The 23,337-nt window shown below is 37.7% G+C and overlaps 1 protein-coding gene and 1 long non-coding RNA gene across 9 annotated transcripts; one reads left to right on the top strand and one right to left on the bottom strand.

Annotated features, from left to right (window-relative positions):
- Positions 1-140: 140 nt before the first annotated feature.
- Positions 141-8,142, top strand: LOC143890083 (uncharacterized). 3 transcript variants are annotated; one of them, XR_013255110.1, is made up of 8 exons: positions 141-453; positions 3,950-4,036; positions 5,984-6,116; positions 6,432-6,537; positions 6,642-6,765; positions 6,844-6,944; positions 7,746-7,810; positions 7,897-8,142. It is a non-coding gene; the product is annotated as an uncharacterized LOC143890083 (long non-coding RNA). The 3 variants fall into 3 exon arrangements; XR_013255109.1 differs by lacking the exon at positions 6,642-6,765 and having other exon boundaries at positions 169-453; positions 7,904-8,142; XR_013255108.1 differs by lacking the exon at positions 6,642-6,765 and having other exon boundaries at positions 173-453.
- A 1,432-nt stretch (positions 8,143-9,574) lies between these two features.
- On the bottom strand, positions 9,575-22,198 carry LOC143890082 (putative E3 ubiquitin-protein ligase XBOS34). Of its 6 annotated transcripts, none has more exons than XM_077394626.1 (10): positions 22,014-22,198; positions 21,372-21,505; positions 20,963-21,077; positions 18,857-18,937; positions 18,596-18,684; positions 18,367-18,467; positions 18,041-18,122; positions 14,584-14,686; positions 13,770-13,855; positions 9,575-10,864 (listed from the first exon to the last, which is right to left on the bottom strand). In XM_077394626.1, exons 2-10 carry the CDS (start codon positions 21,471-21,473, stop codon positions 10,151-10,153), a joined length of 1,473 nt encoding a protein of 490 aa, XP_077250741.1. In that variant the 5' UTR covers positions 21,474-21,505; positions 22,014-22,198; the 3' UTR covers positions 9,575-10,150. The 6 variants fall into 6 exon arrangements, with proteins under 6 accessions (XP_077250741.1, XP_077250743.1, XP_077250742.1 ...); XM_077394628.1 differs by having other exon boundaries at positions 21,372-21,498; XM_077394627.1 differs by having other exon boundaries at positions 21,372-21,481; positions 22,014-22,197.
- Positions 22,199-23,337: the final 1,139 nt, after the last annotated feature.

Raw genomic sequence — 23,337 nt, 5'->3', positions numbered from 1 at the left:
GATAGAAATTGTGGGTTTTTGCTTGGATTTTGTAGACAAGTTCTCCATGGACAAAAGCTAGGAGACATACTAGAGAGAGTCTTCTTGGATTTCAAAACTCTATATAGGCTGAGTTGCCACCCAAAAGCCCAGTAAAACCCTGAGTCCTTGTCTTTTGTGCAACCAAACATGGCCTAGGCTTAGCATTTCTGTAGTTGTTTTCCTTGGAGAGTTGTAAATGTTCACAAGAGGACAAGGGGTACTAAAATTATATTTCCACCCCCTTCTCTGCTTTTCCATCTCTTATGTTTTCAAGAAAAGACAACCAAAAGGTGGAAAAAGGCATTTGTGAAGATTCTAGGGTTAGGGTTTCCAGAACTTAGGAGGTGCAAAATTTAGGGTTTTTCAAATTAATCAGGTCGGATTTGTGGATTTTTCGAGGCGAGGACTCGGATTATTGAATTGTTGTAACTTGTAAGTAGAGTTTTGAATTCAGTCTCCATTTTAGATTCTCCATTTTTAAGTGATTCTTTATAAGATTCTAGGGTTTCTGCTTAGGGTTTCATGCATTTTTGCTACAAAAAACGAGCAAAAGGTTTACACTTTTTTTTGTCGTATTTAAGTAAAAGAGTTCTTATCGAACTCGGTGATTTTGAACTTCAAACAAAGGAAACAAAATTAGCAGAGTCTTCATTCAAATCTTCCAAAATTATCAGTTTTTCAATATCGAAGAGCAAAAATATATCTCAGAGAGAGGTAAAATAATCAGATCATTCCCCATCTGAACTAGTAAAGATTGAATTTTGAACAGTTGTGTAATTCTATCTTTTCTTTATTCATAAGAAGATCAAAGCTCTTTCCTTTATTTGAATATAAGCCCCCTAGTTGGGTTTTTGTTCAACCATGTAATAACTCAGGGGTCTAAGTTTTTAGATTTTAGCAATTGTGAAAACATTAGAGAGTTGGGTTTTTAAGGGGAAATTTGAATTCAAATTCCTGTTTGTGACAAGTGATTGTATGGATATTGCTCTGATTGAAGCAGCTATTAGAAATCCTGAATGAGAGCTTTACTGCCCAATGACTAGGCTAATATTCATTTGTTTTTGCTTGTGGTGGTGTGATTACATGGTGACTATTTCAGTTAATTGTTTATTTATTTGTTTGGTAGATTATCTGCCTATGTTTGATAATTTATGTATTGTTTATTCATTTGTTGGTAGATTACCTGCCTAAGTTTGATAATTTATGTCTAATCACTGTGTCAGTGCTTGTGAGAGGTGGGGACATTCCTTTTACCTTTTCTATTAAAATTTGTTCTTCTCTTCACATGGTTGTGGGGTTTGATTCCTTTTCTTCTTTATTTGTCATTCTCCCTTTGGTGGGTGCCTACCAAAAGGGAATTTTATATTCTTGTTTGCACATATTTTTACTGCTCTGTCCTCTAAGGAGAGAACATACATTGTATTCAAACAAGAAATAGTATTCACTTGTCATCTTGGTCCTGTCTTACATAAAACTGCACACTTCCCACAGATGGGAGGATATCATCTCACTCTAATGCCATATATAGGAAACATTTCTACCATTTCATTTATGTTATTTACTTATTTACTTTTTTTCATAGACAAGAAAAAATCCTGTGTCACCTACACTCCAAAAATGGATACTGTACCTTTGTCGGACACTACCTAAAGTGTTAAACATGGGAAAAACTGCAAATTACATTTGAACCTGAGTGTGTTAGGTGATCTTTCCACTACTCTGTAATGCATACATGTTTACAGTATATAAATATTCCTTTATAGTTTACTGATTACGTGTGTAAATTAGACGTATAAGTCACTACTCGAACAATGTATGTAAATATTTGTATTTCCTTGAACAATTGATAAGATCCTTGTTGTATAAAAATACGTATGGAATAGGGATACAGCTTTTTCCATGAGGTTTCTATAGTTCTATTGTATTACGCATGTGGTGTAGCTTCATGTCCATGTAAGTCTTTTCGTAATCACTGTTTTAACTCGGCCTTGTCGAATTGGTTTTGCCCCTAGCTGGTCTATTAAAAACTCCTTTGACTTGCCTGAGTCAATAAAAAACTCGCTGTATCAATCATTGACTCGCTGGAGTTGACTCAGTTTTTACCTTGGGCAAGTTTTTTTCTAAACACTGTTCTTAATAGAGAAAGTGCAAATGTAGGCTACGTTGGTTTCCTTTTTCTTTCATTCCTGTCATGTTCTTGACATCCTATGTGCCAAGCAACTTCAGAGTTTGTTTTATGACTAACCTTGACCTATAACATTTTTTAAGAGAAAAATACAATGAATGTCTAGATCATAAGGGACTCTAGGAGCAGACAATGTATAACATATGTTGGTTGATGTTAGTAGTTTCATACTTTCTATCTCTTGGGAGATTGCCAGGTTTGATAATCTTTCGCTTGAAAACTTTCACTCCATATGAGTTCTTATGATAGTTTTATTCAATTCTCATACTAGAAATAAAGAAATCTAGAACAGATTTTTTTTTTGAAAGTTGATATATCTATTGATAATAATAGAAGTACAGAAGATATGGGGACCAGTAGTCCCCCATCCCTCCCAATTACATAATAAAAGCCAAAAACAAAATATCACAGGTATATACTACCCCAACCTACCAATCCCAGGTTGAGAGAGAAACACGGATAGCAGATGACTCAACACGCGAAAGACGAATGTTTCTCGAGCACCACAAGTACAGCATTAATCAGACCCTATTCCACCCCCTAATGGTTTGCTCATCCAAACGGAATAAATCCTCCTCCTAAAATTCCCAAATCTCATTAATAAAATTCTCCGCCACCCCCGTAATTATGATTCAATTATACCCAAACTGTCAGGTTTTCTACTATGATGGATTTACTTTACCGCCAACTTCTTCTTCTCCGATCCAACCCCTAAAATTGATACTTCATTTGAGGATCTATTATGGTAAAAATATCCTCCGACGAATTTCCTTCACCACCAGTTCCTTTCTTTCCTACCCCAAACCCTTAATGTTCCAGAATAGTGTTTTCATTTGGAAACAAGGTAAGTTCGCCCAAAGTAACCTTTAGAACGTGCTTGTCGCAAGATCTTAAGTTGCTTTTTCCTTTTTCCAAAATTTGTTACGTTTGAGCGTCCCTTTCGATCCCTACTCTCAATTGCCTTAGGCATCTTCAATGTGCCACCCATATCCTCCTTAAACAGGAGACCCAGATCATCCCCCATCGCCGGCGAGGAATTGAATTCATCATCACAAATGTCTTCCCTCGGTGATTCTTCTCCTTGACAGCGAGCTAGACAGGCTTCAATATTTCCAGCCAAATCCTTCTCAAGAGTTTTTAGTTGAACAGCTTATGGGGAATATCTCCTTTCCCTGAGCCATTGGCATCCGGGTTATAGAACCGGCCTTATCAACTTGGTTTTGCCCCTAGCTGTTCAACTAAAAACTCCTTTGACTTGCCTGAGTCAATAAAAACTCACTGTATCAATCATTGACTCGCTGGAGTTGACTCAGCTTTACCTTGGGCAAGTTTTTGTCTAAACACTGTTCTTAATAGAGAAAGTGCAAACGTAGGCTACGTTGGTTTCCTTTTTCTTTCATTTCTTGTCATGTTCTTAACATCCTATGTGCCAAGCAACTTCAGAGTTTGCTTTATTACTAACCTTAACCCTTTCTTTATAACATTTTTTAAGAGAAAAATACAATGAATGTTTAGATCATAAGGGACTCTAGGAGCAGACAATGTATAACATATTTTGGTTTAGGTCAGTAGTTTCATACTTTCTATCTCTTGGGAGATTGCCAGGTTTGATAATCTTTCCCTTGGAAACTTTCACTCCATCTGAGTTCTTATGATAGTTTTATTCAATTCTCATACTAGAAATACAGAAATCTATATTGTCTGACTGCAAATTGATATATTGATACTCGATTTTGATCGCAGTTATGGTGGTAGATACATTTCTTTAGAATATACGGACAGAGTTGGAGAGCTGGCTAAAAACATGGCATTAAGCTCCATATCGATGGGGTACGCATTTTCAATGCATCGGTCATAAGTAATTATTTCTCAATGCCTGAAATCTGAATGACGAATTAAGTTATTTCATGGTATTGTAGCCATCTTAATGCCTTTTTAGCTTTTGTGCATGCTAAGTAATTTCGTCATCCTTGTTAGTTGTTACTTCTTCATTTATGCATCTTTAATCAGAGTTTTTATATGGTGCTCGATCGGGCGTGCTCATGCAAGAGGTACCACCCTTGATATTTGATCCAACAACAGCCCCCCTTTCATCTTTTTAAGGGGCTGCTGATGGATCAAATATCAAGGGTGCACCATATAATTTCTCCTTTAATCATATATGAGGTTAAATATATTGTGTCCATACATCAGCCGTAAGTAATTATTTCTCATTGTCTGAACCCTGAATGGTTAAGCTATTCCATTGTATGGTAGCCATCTGATGCATTTTAACTTCTATGCATCCTATGTATTTTCAACATCCATGCTACCTTTCTATTTATGCATCTTTAAGTATATTTTAGGTTAATGTGTTGTATCCCATACATGTTTGATTTATTCTTTTGCATGAAAGCTTTCTATGAATTTTCCAGTGCGACTTGGTGCTATTTCTTTCTTAATTTTGCTTGGACCATAACCATATATGAACTCGTGGATCACAGTAAACAGGGCTTCACCTGAGTTTGGAGCCCTGCTCTAGGGATCACGTTCCTAGCTCGTGTATTCTATTTTTCTTGCTTGTTGTGAGTTTGTCTTCAAGGTATCATGAACCTAGTTGTTCTGCCCTTTTCCTTAGACATTGGTCTAAAGATTGGGCTATGGTCTTGTTCCTGATATTGCATCATCTTTCTTTATTTAGTATACTGGTAGGGGTCCACCTCACCCCAGCTTACCCATCAAAAAAAAAGAAAATAACCATATATGAACTGGCAAAACTTGAAATGAGAAAACCATAGCAACCCATAGAACTACATTACATTGATCTACCCTATTATATGAATGATTAGGCTTGGAATCCCCAGCTCATGAAAGTGGAAATACAACTCAAAATGCCCATATTTCCTGGTACATTTAGATCATGAAATACAATGAATGGCGAATGTCTTATCTAACTGACATGATTAGGCCCAATTTGTAACTTGGGAAATGATATCAGCACTCCAGATTTTGATAATAGCACTCTTCATTTTATTAAACACATTTTTTATTGGATGTTGATAATTTTTAGGAACTGTAACAGCATTTTTCAACTAATTTGGGAAGTATAAAGAGGAGTTCCATTATTAAATAAGGGAGTTCGAATATCACTTCCCTTTAATTTTCCTAGTTATTATTAATGTACGCCTTAAATTTTGTATTACTCTGTTTTTGTTTTATCTTTTCTTCAGTTTTCACTATTAATGTTTTCTAATCTTTCTTGCATATTCATGCAATATCATCTCTTCTTGCACAATCATGCAATGTCATCTTTTTTGGACAATCATGCAAAATTATCTCTTAAACCAGTTGTCTCAATATATAGCTATAAATTGTTCAGCTGTTTTACAAATGGGAAGTGATATTTACGCCCCTTTTCATCACCAGGGACACCCAGCGTCAGTGTATCAATGGCAAAAAGTGGGCTCATGTACTTTATGTCAGAAAAATCGAGAGGCTTTGATTGCAAAGTACACTGGCAAATGGGTGTCCCTGGTGATAAAAGGGGCGTAAATATCATTTCCCTTTACAAATATTGTTATTTCTCTATCGTAAAGTATGACTTGATTCTTTGTATGTTTTAACTCTTCACCAAATTTGCAAACCAGGTGTGTCTTTCTAAAGGTTTGGGTGCTTCTGTTGAATCTGTCATTGTAGTCTCAAAAGGCTTTTTTACCAAGATACTGATGAAATGGTTCCAGTACTAAGTGTTTTATCTAAAGAGAATTAGTCTAGATCCATTTTTCATTTTCTTTGCAGGCGAAGAGACTTCGGAAAACCCTAGGTGGTGGGATGAGGCAGGTCGGTATCTTATGTGTTGCAGCTTATGTTGCATTGCAAGAGAATGTCGGTAGGCTCGAGGATGATCACAGGAAAGCAAAGATCTTAGCAGGTCTCATTTATATCTTTTGTGTCACCTATAGATAGTTTCCATCATAAGTTCCATTTGTCTATCTAATTGTTTGTGGTGATTTTGAGTCCCTATTTATCATCGTTGACCACTTTTGATCTAAAGCACAGATGTCTGATTTTCTAAACTCAGTTGTAATTACTAGTTTTGTACAAAATAGTGCCACTGCTTTGTTTAGATTGTCCTCATGAGAAGGGATATTCCATCGAGTTATATAGCATGAAATTCTTCTGCAAATGTTGTTTATAATGGAGAATGGTCTGGCTTGATAGATGTATCAATCGCAAACTTGTGCAGATGGACTGAATCAAATCAAAGGACTTAATGTCGACACAGCTGCAGTGGAGACCAACATCATTAGTATCACTAGCTGCAACACTTAATGTGTTTGAATTGAAGCAAGGTTTAAATTCTTGAATCTTCACCTGGACTCCAAATTGATTTAGCATTCAATTGCATTTTCCCATTTTAAAAGGCTTATGGTGTAGTTTGATTTTTTTTTCTTAGTTTCTCAAGTACTTAAACAAGTTTCTGGGTTTTATGAAATCTGAGCTACCGGCCCGATAAATTAAGTCTTGAGTGTCTCAAGTTAATTCAGCAAGTTTCTCAAGAATTCCATGTGCCAGATAAGGTTTACCTTTCTAGGAACTCCATAGTCCATATAATGATTGCAGCCAAGTAAAGAATTTTCTTTTTCTTGTATGGACAGATATTTTTTAATATCATGGAGGATTCAAACATCATGGTGGAAAAGCTCTCCAATATTTTGGAGGAACATGGTATACTTGTGATGGGAGCAAGCTCAGCTAGGTAGGTTTTCAGTTTTTAAGAGCATAGGTGGTTGTCATTTATTACAGTTGAACGTTTTACCCAGAAAATCATGTTTGGGCATTTTTATGCTTTTCTCTTCCTGCCCTCATGATAGCCACAATGTAATTCCATTACAAGTTCTATAGCGTCTTTCAGATTCTGAGTCCAACTCAGCCAAGCCAATAAAAAAAACTCATTGACCTTATAAAAATCACCCGAATTGACATCGATTTGGCCTATCTTTTACAATAATACCTGAGTTTGACTTGGTATTTGCATTCCAGAAAGAAGGAGTTAGTGGTCGGGCTTTAGACAGACTCTGAACTTAGCATGCACTGTTAAGACTTACATGTGTCGAGTGTAGGAAACTTGGAGCAGGAATTTGCTTCAATGAATTGCAGTCAATTTGAACCACAATCATCCTGATAAATTGATAATGGGCATAACAGGCTTCTGCAATCTTCAGCCCAATCAAATAACCAATGGTTTTTCTCTAGACAATAAGGACCTCTGGCTGGTTAAGAGTCTACCATGGCGCTGCTCTCATGATTTAGATGTTTCAAATCATAAAGTACCTTATTTTCTATTCCTCCTTTTGTGTTTTTTTGTTCTCGACACTTCATAGTTCGTAGTAATATAAGAAAAGTTATATAGAATCCATTTAATGTATCTATCAGTCAGGGACTCTAACCTGTACCTCTTGATCACTACTGATCAGTTAGATCTTCCCATTGATCTTATTTTTCAGACCCTCACCATGAATCTGTGCGTTGATCTAACAATTTTTTCTCATTATTTCAGTATCAGGATAGTTCTTCACTTCCAAATTTCAGAGAGTGACGTCCAGTACACGCTCATGCATTCAGGTGATCAATAGGTTCAACAATCTCATCTCATGCATTCAGGTTACTGAAATTTGTTCTCTTCAAACCTAATGTCTGGTTAATTGAAGTTTGCAGCAAGCTGTTCTTCGACTATAAGCCGAAACCATTGAAAATGATATGAGGGGGTACTGGCCTCAACTGAAAACAGCTTTCCTTTCTCTTTCTCATGTATTTTCATTAATGAATGTTTATTTTGCTATATTTCCTACTGAAACTCTTAAATCTGTTCTAACTTCTATCTAGTCTTTTCTTCTTTTTGTTACATTAAAGATGTTGAAGTATGAAAATGGCTCAAGAGAAGTGTCTTCCTAACAGCTCTCACTTAAAAATAAAGGAGTAATTGGACAAAAGTAGCAGGAAAAAGAACTACCCACTTCTTGGCTGATTCAAACCATACATCTTATGGGCCCTACTATCAGTGTTTCTTAATAAGGGAATTGCTAGCCAATTTTGCGGAAAGCCATTTCGCGGCTGGCCTTTGCATAGAACAGCCTCACAGGTTGACTTTTTGGCTGATTTTTTGGTGGCTTTCCTCATATGCAAAAGCCAGACGCTAAATGGCTTTCCGCTAAATTGGCTAGCTAATCCCTCTTAATAATGAAGGCTTTCTACTGTTTGAAGATTAGCAATGGAAATCTAATGGATTAAAAATACATTCCACCCTCACATATATTTCAAAGGCTTCTTTACCATTCAAAAATATATATACATTTCAAAGGCTTCTTTGTAACAGCCTAGTATTTTTTTGACAGCCTACTCTCTTAAGAATACAATGAGGACCTGTTTGGATACCTCATGTTTTTTATTTGGATTTGTAATTGAGTTTCGAATACAAAATGAATAGATCCGCCAGCTCATGTTGAGGGAGCGGGGGAAGGGGGTACTTCTTATTGGAGGGGAGAAGTTGAGGAGCAAAGAGGGTGGAGGAAACTGCCATATCTGTGGATTTCCAGTTACTTATTTCCACAACATATTTGGAAATCTGATTTTTTTCACTCCCAGTCGCTGATTTGGAAATCAAAGGATTTGATCAGGATCCAAATCACAACACAAAAAGGGCTGCAAATGTGATACATCCAAATTAAAATCTTCTAGGCATCCAAACGGGCCCTAAGGCTCTGTTTGGATGCAAGAATACATTTCTGAAGGAAAAATATTCCTGGGAATATTGTTTTCATGATTTAAGGATAAATGATATAATTTAAGGTTAATTCAAAGGGACACCATCATAAACTGAAGATCCCTCAAAATGAAAATTGAATAAGTTCGGTTCAAGTTATCTTCTGGGAAATGATATCACCACAACTATGGTTTGATATCCACGCTAGCCTATCTTGTCTTTTGATGTTTAAAGAGCTGTCAGAAGGATATTACAGACTCACAAGACATTTAAGAATAAAGAGAGACAAGCTATAACTGCACAAATAACAAAAACAAGGTAGATGTGATGAAAACTTTTTAAGGCTCCATTTTGGTATCCTTTAATGAAAACAAATCTGCCCTTTTTCACTTTCCTTTCCACCAGGGAGGCGACCAGATGGAGCCTAAAAGCTGAAATAGATTTCCACAGATATCAAACCCCACAAAGGGGATCAAGCCTCTATCCATGGCAGGTAGGACAAAAGATCACAGTGCAGAGGATACATATACAAATCTAACTTACCCACACACACACACACACACACACACACACAAAGTGTCAACCAAGCAGAAAAGATTATGTTCAGAATTGAAAAGCAAACAGAATGCACATGAAAATGTCTCTCCAAATATCCATAAATAAAAGACCTATAACATATATCCAATAGTAACAAGCTAAGACAATAATGACTTCTTTACATATGAATTATCTACCTATATACTGGGGGGAAGAGATCATGAATCACATATACATCAAACAGTCAACTCCAAGCCTGTATCTCGAACAGAAAGCATTTGGCATCATAATACATGTATCTGTTTCGTCATCAGAGAAAATGTATTGACACAGGCAAAGGTTTTTGTCACTGAGAATAAAGAACAGTTCATATCAAGGTCCTTCACCTTCATAGGAAGCCAACAGACAATTCAACATATGTGAACAATAAAAATGCTCCAAAAACCTGAAACTGTCAGGCAGGAATTTGAACCAGCAACATTGCTGCTTTAGCTGATACTAGAAGGCCCAGAGGTAGTTTGTCCATTTGTACACTTCATAGCATATGAAGAATTATAAACAGAACACCACCACCAAAAAACACATCATATACATAGACAGACTTACACCCCTGAAAATTATATAAATTTCTGAACAACCTCAATCCATGTCTTCAGCATCGAGACTCAAACAGTGTAGAGCCTTATAACCTGATTGATCTTAGCACGGCAAACAGGGCAACCCCAATTTTTGGCTTTGACATCGTTCAAACAAGACATGCAACCAACCACGTGACCACAGGGAACGCATGCCCCCTCTTTCGGGGCATCCAAACAAATCACACACGAGTCAGAAGCACCATCCTCTACTTTCGGCTCACTTGTTGCTGGTTTGACCTCCACAGTTGGCATGGTTAAATCAATGGGGCTAGAATCGATCGAGGGGTAGTGGATTGGGCCATCATCTGGGATCTCCTCGGGAACTGGTGGAGCTGAAGGAATTACAGTTGAAGGAGGAACGCTTTGTGTTGTTGACGCAACAACTGGTATGGTATGTTCAGTATGGGCAAGCTGAGTTGGATTGCCACTTGGCCCAGGTTCTGGCATATCCCAGCCATTATGTGAACTACTAGAAGAGTTGTCAGACAATCCACCACTACCCAATTTTGAAGGAGGTCCAGTTCCTTCTGGTGGCCCCCAACCACTGTGACTAGCAATGTCTGCAGAGTTTCCCCAACCATTTGTGTTGTTTATTTCAGTGCCCGGGTGGATGTCAGGAAAGACTGGTGGTCGATTTTCCGCAGCCAACTGAATAGAGGCACTGATGGCCATGGCTAACTCTAGATCCTCGGGAGCAGATGGAGGTGTAGTTGCAGGAATTGCTACAGTGGGAAAGTTTACCTGCAGACAAGATACAATCCCTCAATAAATCATAATTGTTGTGTCACAGTCTACATGCAAGTCTAAATACTGATATTTACTTTTTCAGTTACTCCAACCACACGTGAGACGTGTTGGGCCTAAACCGGGATCACAGATTGGTGGCCCAGCAGATAAATATCCCCAATCACAACACACATGGATGAAAATATAAAGATACGTTAATCTCCATTCAGTTCATGAATGATATGATCAAAATTGGTAGATGAAATACCCCAAAGGAGTGTGTGGAATCAGTCGAATAAAGTCGTTCTTTTCCAAATCACCAGTAGTATAGGTAAATAAAAGAATCAACACGTGTAATCGTTTCGAGAGAAGGAAAAGCTGCTTAGCAAGCTCGGTAAATAATCTGCGGAGCATTTATTGGTGCATTGCCCTTTCTCCTATGGTCTTTGGATGTGCATCATCAAAAGCTTTGTGCTCTCATTGTCTTTCCAAAGCTTCAAAATGACATTCTTTTGGAGTGGAGTAGGGGACCTTTTGGAGATGTGGGTCAGGTGATGTGGTGGCTGGTACCATTTGGCATTTATGGAAGTAAAGGAAGAACCACATATTCGAGGATAAAAACCGAAGTTAGGGCAAGATTGCTTTAAATATCAAGACTGATCTTATCCACTAGTGTATAAGTGAAAAAGTCATGACACTCTATAGTGTTGGGGATTTACGAAATTGGAAGGTGATTGTGTTCGAAAAAAGGAAAAAAAAGAAAACAAAGTGATGCCAAAGTGGTCACCACCTCCTACCGGATGGAATATAAATTGAACTCTGATGGGGAGCTCAGAAGGAAATAAGAGACGAGTGGGCATTCGGCCTATTCCGGAACTCTAGTGGGCATGCAATTCTAACATACTCAGAACCATAAGGACTTGTGACTCTAACGAAGCGGGAACAAGAGAATTACTATGGGCTTGAGATGTTATGTGAAACATGGTTCGGGCCTTTGATTATTGGAGGTGATTCATCAAACTTCATAGCTTGGACCAGAAACAAAGCGATCGATCCGTGGCAGCTAGCAAACATCATCGAAGATATAAGGGACCTTGTCAAGCTGATTGAGCCTACGTTTCAGCATAGGCAACGATCGGCCAATGAAGATGTGGACAAACTAGCGATAGATGGAACGGACAGAGAGGAAATGCAGATCATACCGCCGGTTCCTAGCATTGAGATGGGAGCATCAGTTGAATTGCGCCCTAATGTGCCTTCAGCGCTATGATTTGTGGACACGGACACGAGTGTCGCGTATCGACACGGACACGGGGTGTCGGACACGGCAAACTCCCAAAATTTAGAAACGGTGACACATCTGAAATAGAAAATACATATACTCATGATTTGTGGACACAGATTCGTGTGCAAAGTTTTGACCAAGTTTCGACACAGATATGAGGTATCTGACATGGAAACCCCTAAAAAACTAGAAATAATGTCACACTCATACACATACATATAAAGTTGCTAACGCTCTAGCAGTACATCTAAAAGTGTCTAAAGGAGTGTCGACACGTGTGGACACGGGTGTCGTGTCAGACACGACACGACACGACACGCGTGTCGGCAATAAATTCGAAGTGTCGGCCAAATCACAGCCAAAGCTGTTTTCAGTCTCGAGACCCGACAGATATAATTTTTGGCTGTTGGAGTTGACACCAAAATGAAAGCTGAATAAAAAGGTTCAAAGCCATTTGCCTGTACCCATGACATAATGTTGCATACAGAATTCTGGATACCATTGAGTGACACATGCTATAAGGCTAAATGAAGTTCCTTTGCACATATACTGTCACATACAAGGGCGACCCAGTGCATGAGGCGCCTGCCATTGCGGGGTCTGGCGAGGGCTAGATGCATAGTTACCAGGGTGGGAAATGAATTCGGGAAACAAAACATGAAACGGAAACGTGAAACGCTTGAAAAAAATATTAGGGGAAACGAGAAACGAAAAAACAATAGAAAATCGTACGAGAAATATCTTAGGAAACGTATTATAAGCGTTTCAGAAGCGATGGAAAAACACACATGAAATATGTCGCTTTGTAGATTTAAATTTTGTTAATTTCAAATTTCTATTTGAATTTTTCTTATTTTTATTTTTCTTACAATATATGCTATTGTTTTATTTTTTAATATCTATTTCACAATTTTTGATGCATTTTTTCCAAAATGATTTTCGTAAGTTCCACATGTTTCGTACACGTTTCACATGCGTTTTCTACGAGTGTTGCATAATTTTATCCTGCATTCACACATGATTTACAAAAGTTTCTCATATGTTCCTATGCATTTCGGAAACATTTCTCCAATTTTTTATCATATTTCGGAAACGTTTCCGAAACGCTTTTCCCACGTTTTAGGGGAAATGAGTTTCCCACCCATGAGAAACGCATTACGGGTTTCCCACCCGCCCAAGGAGTTTCCGGCAACTATGGCTAGATGTACGCAGCCTTAACCCTGCTTTGCAGAGAGGCTGTTTCACTTGCGCGCGAGCGCGCACACACACATGTGTGTGTGTGTGTGTGTGTGTGTGTGTGTGTGTGAAATTATATGTATGTGTGTGTGTGTGCATGTGAAATTATGTGTGTGTGTGTGTGAAATTATGTGTGTGTGTGTGAAATCATGTGTGTGTGTGTGTGTGTGTGAAATTATATGTGTGTGTGTGTGTGTGTGTGTGTGTGTGTGTGTGCACATATACATAATCTATGTGTGTTGGGCAAAATCTGTACCCCATGTAATTTCTGTAGTTTTTCTTTGCTTCAATACAATTCTTCATTACTGATTAAAACAAAAGATCATATAATGAAGCATTTGTAGTATATATAAAAGTAGAGCAAATTTATCATCTGAGAACTATAGATCACAACGGTACCTGTTGCAAACCTCTACAGGCATTATAAAACCACTGTATTTGCTGCTTGTCACCCTCATTCCCAGATAAGAACTTAAATTGTGTTCCTGAATATGAGACAGAGATTAAAAAATCGAGTATAATTGAGCATATAGAAATTTGCATTCATGGTGTTAAACAATAAAATTTAGATAGAAACATGAAAATGGACCAATAATTGAAAAAAATATTATTTTTGCAGCATCACTGGTGGTTCTAAACTTCTAATAGGCTACTGATATTGGCACTACCCTGTTTCGATAATGGGCCAAACTCACCTGTCTTTTATTATTTAAGCAGCTGACAAAAGCTATTACAAATTGCAAAAAACTCGCCACCTATTGTAGCTTATTTAGTGCATAAAAGAGCGCTGGCAAAAAAAATAATCAGCCACCATTGATTTAGTACTATAGTTATCATCTACAGTGTAGAGAGCAGACTTCTATCAGGGGTTTAAAATTTACCATATAAGTTCTGCACAGAAGCCTTACAGAAATGACATAATAATGGCATGTTATGTTTAAGAAGCGCTGGCACATTACGTCTAAGAGATGATCTATGTTATTAACTAAGAAGATATCTTTGAATATATAAAAATTGGATAAGATAAACAAGGTGGCTCATTTATAATCTTATAAGTGGTTGGTTTGGAAAAGGAGAGAGACCATTTTCTGTCACATGTTTTATACCAGTATTCAGCAGTTAAACATGGTCAGAAAGCAATTTTTCAAAAGCTCCCCCATTACATGACCAGAATAAATTACTAAAGGTAATATTCTTAAACAAGAGAACTTACTTGTTGCTTTGTCAGAAATAGCCACTGCTGGAACTGGATGATTTAAATCTAATTCCTCAATTTTAACCTTCCAAAGTTGAATAACTGTACTAGGCCGGGCAACCTGTTCATTCATCAAAAGCTCTTTCTCAACAAATTACAGAGTTTGTCCATTTCAAAAAAACAAATTACACAGTTTATGATATTGTTTTAGATAAGGATATATGCAATCCTTGTTGAAGCAAAATTTGAAGAAAACTAATGCAGGATATGGCCATTAAAGTTACAAAACACAGCTAGCAAAATTGGTGTAAGCCGCTGCAAACTTACGCAACAAAGACACGGTTTAAATTGATTTTGTAAGAATTCAAGCAAATTTGGGTCATTAATCATGGCTCAGTTGGAGCTCAAATTCTTCCCAGTCTGGTTTTTAGTTATTTCTCAATGTTTGCTCAGTTTGCCCAAAGTTTGTGCCCAGGTACATAAAATTTAAAAGGAAACCCAATTTTTTGCCACATACAATTTCCACTCAAGGTTAGATAGAACTAAAAATGAAGACATTCGTAAAAAGGTGGGGGTGGCACCAATTGAGGAGAAGATGAGAGAGCACTGCTTAAGATGGTTTGGACATATCCAATGTAGGCCTTTGGATGCTCCGGTGAGAAGAGGTGACTCGTGCCAAATTGATGGAGTAAAAAGAGGTAGGGGCAGACCGAAAACAACTTGGGTAGAAACAGTCAGGAAAGACTTGATAGCTAGGAACATAACAGAGAACATGACCTTGGATAGGATAGAATGGAAGAAAATGATCCACGTAGAAGAACCCAACTAGAGCCATGAATAGAGCCGAGTAGATTCCTTTCATCTTCTTCATGAAATTTTTCGAAAGGATTCATTTACCCGACCCCAACTAGTTTGGGACAAAGGCTTTGTTGATTTGAGTTGAGTTGTAATACAATTTCCACTCAAAATTTATTCTAAAATTTCAAAAATTGCCACCACCTTCTTATATCATTTTTTCTTTCCAAAATAGCATGTCTTTGTCAGCATTTTATATTTCCCCCCTTTATAATGAACCATCTTAAATTCTTAACAACTAAAATACAAAGAAAGAAAAAAAATTCTCATTTTTTCTTTCTGCACATAAGCCAGTTGACACAAAGGGATTGATATTCTGACCTTGCAAAGAAAATCAAGTGCATCTCCAGAGAAAAAAAAAATTAATTATAGTTGAAAGTTGGTTCGACACATCAACCTAGTAGGGAGTGTCTACAAAATCTTCTCTAAAGTCCTCTCAAACATGCTAAGGAGTGTATTGAAAGATCATTTATAATGTCCAAAAGTGTATTCATTAAAGGTAAACAGATCCTTGATGGCGCCCTACAGGAAAATGAGTGCATTAATTACTATCATATAGTGGGCAAATCTGGAGTCCTCTGTAAGGTTGACATGGAAAAAGCATACGTCAGTAGAATGGAATTGCATAAACTACATTTTGAAAAGGATGGGCATTGGAGGAATAAGAAGAGGTTGGATGTTGTGGCGCATGTCGTCTGTACTCTATATGGTGTTTGAATGATTAATGAGACTCCAAAAGGCAAAGCCTTTGTTAGGGAGATCCCCTATCCTCATTCCTCTTTATGATTCCGATGGAGGGGCTGAGTCGGATGATCGACAAGGCCAAATCAAGAGGTCTAATCGAACGTTTCAAAAATTGGCCAACCATAGGTTGAAATAGCATACCTACAATGTGCAGATGAACAACCTTCTGTTCAGTAGTCCTGAAGGTTGTTCTATGGTGTTTCGAGGCAATGTTGGGTTAGAGGGTAAACTTCTCTAAATCCCTAGTTATGAGGGTGGGGCTGAAAGATCTAGATATTGGGATGTTCGCTGATATCATAGGATGACAGCATCTATTGAATCTAAAAAAAAAAAATTCTATTCTATCTACAGAACTTTTTGGAATTAATACAGATACTCAACTCAACTCAACTAAACCTTGTCCCAAAACTAGTTGGGGTCGGCTGTAATTAATACAGGTACCATAAAAAATGGGAAATGATAAATGCGCCCCTTTTAATCACTTGGGGACACCCAGCTAGAGTGTATCTATGACTGCAAAGGGGCTGATGTACTTCACATTTGCAGGAATGAAGTGATCCGATTGCCACGTACATTGCACAGCTAGAGTGTATCTATGACTGCAAAGGGGCTGATGTACTCCACATTTGAAGGAATGAAGTGAACTGATTGCCACGTACAATGCAGCCGGGTGTCCCAAGTGATGAAAAGGGGCGCATTTATCATTTCCGTAAAAAATCATATGAGAATCTATGATCCAAACACATCTTGAATAAGCTCATGTATCTGTCTCTTCAAGGCATGAACTGAGCAACTAATGTCTGCCCCAATGACTACCTATGTCATAAATATCGTTCTCAGGACTTTCTCGGCCAGGGAAAATATCGGGATTTTTTTTCAGGTTTATATCGGGAAAAATTGATAAAAATAAAATTATTTAAAAAATAAATAAATATATAAAATTTAAGAAAAATATAAAATAAAAATATCAAGATACTAATATGATATTATCACGCTATTTTATGATAAAAATGAAAATATCACTATATGTTTAAAATCTTTGGATTATTTTGGGATTTTGTCGTTTTATCAAAGAGTCGCGATAAAAAAGCGATATTTTGAAATTATAGGAGATATTTGTGACATAGATGACAACTAGACTTTCAACCACACACACTGTACACCAATATGAATTGGACTTTAACTGATGTGAACTAAGAGGTAGGCAACTTTTTTTTTAAATGGTAAGAAGATTTTGTTAGAAAAAAGCAAAGACCGAGGTGGTCAGAGCTAAGAGATATACAAGAAAAGATAAAAAAAGATAGAAAGAAAGAATAGAAAAAATAACCAATATATCAATGAGGGAGAAAATCGAACATTTCCAACCCTTCCTTCGCGACTCCTTCCCTAGCTAGCCTATCTGCCACACCATTAGCAGACCTTCTAGCATGATGAAAAACCATCGATGAGCCTCCCACTATTTCTTGGATCTCATCAAAATATTAGGCAAATCTCCAAGGGAGAACTTGAAAGCCGCTAAGCCAGCGGATGACATGGAGGGAATCACCCTCCATGATCACTCTATCCAAAGAATCTCTCGCTAATCCCACCCTAGAGAATCTCTCACTAAGACGTAGGCAACTGTATATAGGAAGAACATAGAAAGGGATAATTTTGAAGTAGAAAAAGAAAGACTATTATTGCAAACTCCTACAGACCTAAAGAGTGAGATAAGTGTTTCCAATGTCATTTAATTATATATGAGCTAAACACTAGAATAGTAATAGATTGTATAAACTAACTACAATGGAAGAAAATAGCTAACGAAAATTATAATCAATAACAACTAGATAATCCAATCATTTTGCTAATATGAAGAGTTTGGGCTCCGTTATACCTGTGGTCCAGGATATATAGCAAGCTCAAATTTGGAAAGCTTATGACGGTTACGAGACTCGCAGGGGATGACCACAGCCCAACTGTAAATAATGCCATTGGAGTCAGCATAAATACCAAGTCAACTCTCGGAACTGCGTAATAGCAAGATAGCAACAATGCAAGATCAAAATAGCACTGAAAACAAACTTCCACTCTTTAAGAAAATTCAGCCCTTTTGTATACACTTCTCACAATGAAAACTTTACATAAATAAAGAGAAGAAGGAAGTAGCAAAAAAGATCCCACACGTCAACAAAAGTCAATAGATCTCACTAGTACACCCACATTTTTCGTGATACCAATTTAGGAGCTAATGTTTCCAGAAAGCTCAGCAAATGCTTTCCAGAAAGCTCCCGCAGCCAACCAGAGAAAAGGCAGATGTAGCTCTGAGTACAAGTTGATTAAAAAAATGTCTTTAGCTGAAGAAATCATAAGCAAAATGCATGCACGCACAGATAACCTATTAAAATTAGAACCAGAAAATTTGTGTAGAACTTATGGATAGGTTGCATACCTCGATGGCACGGACAACTTTGGTATGTCCCTTTGCTCTAGCCATATCGAGAGCAGTATGACAATCATCATTCAGAGCCAAAGCATTTGCTGTAATGTTTTAACATCCGATCACCTATTAATATCATTATTCTTTTAATGGCACCAATTAATATCATTATTACAAACGGAAGAATAACGAAAATGCCCTAGCTCCCGCAAAAACTTATAATCCAAACACCTTAGCACATTGCTCAAACCATATGAAGTCAATAAAATGTACCTCCATGAGAAAGAAGTAACGTAACAGTTTGCTCCAGGCCTCTTTTTGCAGCATGATGTAAAGGAGTTCCTGCATGAGACCCTACAGTACATAAAGAGGTATGAGAGCCATCGTTTGATCATTTGCAAGTACTCCTAAGTCCTGATCTTACTTTCAAGTTTCAATTGATCTAAATAAAAAAGGTGGCTTACATGATATTTCCACATGGGGCTGATATTTCCTTTCACTTTTGTTGCCTTTCCACCCCTTTACCCTCTTAGCCGATGCCTTTTTGCCCCATTACATTCAAAGCAGGTAAGAAAACCTTTATTTAATTCTTTTTTTTAATGATCCTCTATTTAATTCTTTTATAGGTCAAATCAAAGTGTTTTAAAGAATAGCCCTTGGACCGATATGGGGATAGACGATACAGCAAAAGATTGGGAGCTGGGATTTTGAGAGGGACATTAGAAGGCAAGGAGTTGGGAGTGTGTGTGGACAGCGAAGGCTAGGAGTTGGAACTGTGGCTGGGACAGCGAAAGGCTGGGAGTTGGGAGCATGGGGGCGACAGCGAAAGGCTGGGAGTTGGGAGTGTGCGTGGGTTTGGTACGGATGGAACAATAAAGGATGCATTAGAAATTAGATAACGGATAGAGATGAGGCAGCAACATTGTTGATTACCCGCGACGATAACGTAATGTAGAAATGGCAAGCAGCGAATATGACGCTCCATATGTATGCCAATTGATGGACTACGGGCAAAAACCAACCCCATTTTTCGCTTGTGAAAAGTAGGTGAAGGCCGGGTCAGAAAGCTCTGCCCTCGTGAGCACTGATGGGTTTGGCTTATTAGCCCTTTTTCTCTTGCCTGCAGAAAGTGGAAAGAGGAGAACCAATGGTGCAAGGCAACGATAACCAAAATCTCCCTCCCTAGTGCTGGATCAAGACATCATTGGTCGCCAGAGCACCCATTGAGGTTTCCTACACTGTTTTAGTCACTCTCCTAACTATTCAATCTTCCCCTCAATATCTACTTTCTCCAGCAAAATTTCCATTAGGTTGTGGCCTTTCTATTTGCAAGAAAACAAGAAATATATGAAGATTTTCCCATACCTCAGTGGCTGGAGTTTTTACTGTGTTGTGGTTGGGAGAGAGGAAAAAGGAAGCTAGCCAAATACTTTCCCTTTGTTTTTTTCTAAGATATGTATTAAATAAAGAACTCAATTCACTGGCTGGGGCAACCAATACCGCCCCAGTATGTCTTTATATAAAAAAAGGACAAAATGGGCATGGGGAGAAGTTGGTGGCGGACATGGTCCAGAAGAGGATGGAAATATCACTTCCCTCTCAACAAGTTTTCAGTTCAATACAATGAAGATGAAGTATGAGGTCTATATGCTTCCAAGTGGTCAACAATAGTACATGAGGACAATGAATTGAGGTTAACTAACATCCACATTTCAAAATAAGCTTCCAAAAGTTATTTTCGCCAATTCTGTAGCACTTACACCACCTAACTAACATATGAAAAAAAGGATGGGAGAAAAGCAAAGCAGTAAACATATCTGTTCATATTCAAGATCCCCATACTTTCAGTTCTGCGGAAACCTTGGGATAAAGCCTGTAAATTTCAGTCTAATAGTTCCCAGTGGCAGAGTTTTCAATTTTTCAGGAACAAATATAATCCTGGGCTTTTTCCATCTTAGATCTTGTTTTATCTTGGTCCAATGGTAAGGTTGCTCCATTGTGACCTGGTGGTCACGGGTTCGAGTCATGGAAACAGCCTCTCTGCAAAGCAGGGGTACCGCTGCGTACATCTAGCCCTCCCCAAACCCCGCAATGGTGGGAGCCTCGTGCACTGGGCCGCCCTTTTTTTTATTTCATGTTTTGCCTTGGTATATTACAGGTATAGCAGAGAATGAACTGGGCATGAAAACCAGAAAAAAGAACCAAGAACATACTCAATACGTAACAATCATTAGATTTAATCAAACTAATAGCATAACTTTGGTAATTGAATCAGCCAGTCCACCACAAGAAATCATATCAGAAATTGAAATGATTAGGAGATAAAAAAAAAGGTAAATAGAATAGAATTAGAATCAACTAAAACAATAATAGTCATACCTGGGCGGTAAGCATTCACATTGGCACCCAATTCGATTAGAGTTTTAGCAATAAGAAAACCATCAGGCATCATGCATGCTACAATCAGAGGAGTTTTTCCTTCTTTGTCAATCCACTGCACAAAATTTATCATGTCATGTAACTTCCTCCACTTATAACATACATAGATATCAGAGTTTTGTTAATGTAATCAGGCTTCATTGAAAATCTATAAGGGAAGCTTTCCCACCCTTTTCAATCCAATGTACAAAATATAGCATGCCACGACATAATTTACAACTAAGTCATGCTACAGTTGAACAATACATAGGTCTAAACTCTAACCAATCAGAATGAATGTGAAAATTCTCTAAATCAAGCTAGAACACGAATATCACAAAGTCGTAAAACGAAATGCAATGTCGTATACCTCGAGGCCAGCACCTTCACCGCGAAGAGCTTTGATTCCTTCTACGTTTCCATAACTGACCTGCTGATAAAGCAGCTCGTCTTTGGATTGAGTTTGTCCCATTTTTCTCACTTCAGAAACAAAACCCCTAAAATCTTAGACAAAATTTCCACAAAACAAACCCTAAGATTCGACTTCTCAGAGTAACTAAATCAAAGAGAAACTAAATGCAGAGCCAAACAAATTGAATTAGAGCAAAATAGATGCCTTTAACCCTAAAAATTTCGACTTTTTCAAAGAATTTCAATTCAGAAAAGCGTAGAACCAAAATCAAAGCTTGAAGTTCAACTCAGGCAAGTACAGAGAAAAGAAAACAAGGGGAAAATCAAAGCAAAAGGGTTTCTTAAACCCTAAAATTTCAATTTGTACTACAATTAAATTAAAATGATAGAAATGACTAAACCCTAGATTCCGATCAAATCCCAATTACAAAAACAGACCTTCTGAGAGCGGGACAAAAAAGAGAATCTAGAAATAGTAGAGATCCTCAAACCCTAGAACAAAATCTAGGGCAAAAAAGCATAAGAATAAAATACGATCAAATCCCCCAAAAGTAGAAAAATGAAAAGAAATGGTCCTTCTTAATTTTGAAAAGCAGTCTACCTTTTTAAGAGCACCAAAAAGGGTAAAATCGAATTTTCCTTCAAATTTTCCTTCGGGGCGAAGCAAACGTGTTGTTGCTCGGACCTTCCGACGACTTTTTTCTATTTTTCTACCAAAAAACACGGGATTTATCTAATTCTAGTCAATCTATTTCCAGTCGATGAGTCCATCGGACCTTGGACTCTTTTGGAGCCGGACTACTATGTTCCCGGTCATTTATTAATGGGCTTTTTTTAATGTTGCCTTTATAACTAATAAGAGAGAGAAATATATGTTTAGGCGATTTAAGGTTACCTTTATTGTTGAAGTGGGACATTTTGGCTCTGTTCACTTGTTTTCCCTGAAAAGGAAAAGAAAATGTTTTTCGGGAATCTAACGTGGTATTAGGAAAAGAAATTTAGAGAATCTATGCAGGAAAAGGTTTCCCTGGACTGTTTCTGAACTGTTCACTTGCGCAGGAAAAGGTTTCCAGGGAAACTTCTTGCCCTTCTTTTTGCACTAGTTTTCCCAGGAAATGAAATCCGAGTGTTTTTTTGTCGGAAATGAAATCCCTATAGGGGGGAAATGGGCTTTTCATTGTCATTTTTTTACTTATTGTAGAAATTCCACATGTGTAATTCTATTTTCCCTGGAAAGCAAGTGAACGCCAGAATTCTGTCTCGTCAAGGAAAAATGAGGGTGTTGTCCAGGGATTTGCTTTCCCGTGAACGCAAGTGAACAGAGCTAGGAATTTCTATGTTAGGGGCCCCCTAAATATTTTTGGCCATCACAAATCCAGTTATTTTTGGGGAGACAACTTGAGGAGGTATATACCAATACAAACCGACTGAATTTGATTTACGTTTGAAATAGAATCCAGACAATTGGGGGAAGAAATAGTTGTTGTGATGAAAACTTTTTAAGGCTCCGTTTGGTTGCCTTGATGAAAACAAATCTGTCCTTCATTTTCCTCTCCACCCAGGGCAGTAACCAAATGGGAGCCTAACAGGTGAAATAGATTTCCACAAATATCAAAGCCCACAAAGGGGATCAAGCCCCTAGCCATGGCAGGTAAGACATAAGATCACAGTGCAGAGGCTACATGTACATATCTAACTTACCCACACAAAAAGTGTCAACCAGGCAGAAAAGATTATTTTCCGAATGTAAGAGCAAACAGAATGCACATGAAAATGTCTCTGGCCAAATATCCATACAAGACCTGTAACATATATCCAATAATTTTTTTTGAAAAGTGACAATATATTCATATACTGAGATCATTAACCAGGAGTTTCCCTACAAGTAGACATTACAATTCCACAAATTAACCTTTCACCAAAAA

The sequence above is a fragment of the Tasmannia lanceolata genome, unplaced genomic scaffold (assembly GCF_043159265.1).
Source record: "Tasmannia lanceolata isolate RefF3 unplaced genomic scaffold, GAP_Taslan_0.1 ptg000013l, whole genome shotgun sequence".
Classification (NCBI taxonomy): domain Eukaryota; kingdom Viridiplantae; phylum Streptophyta; class Magnoliopsida; order Canellales; family Winteraceae; genus Tasmannia; species Tasmannia lanceolata.
Note: the sequence above shows the minus strand (reverse complement) of the source record. Positions and strands in the feature narration are given on the sequence as shown.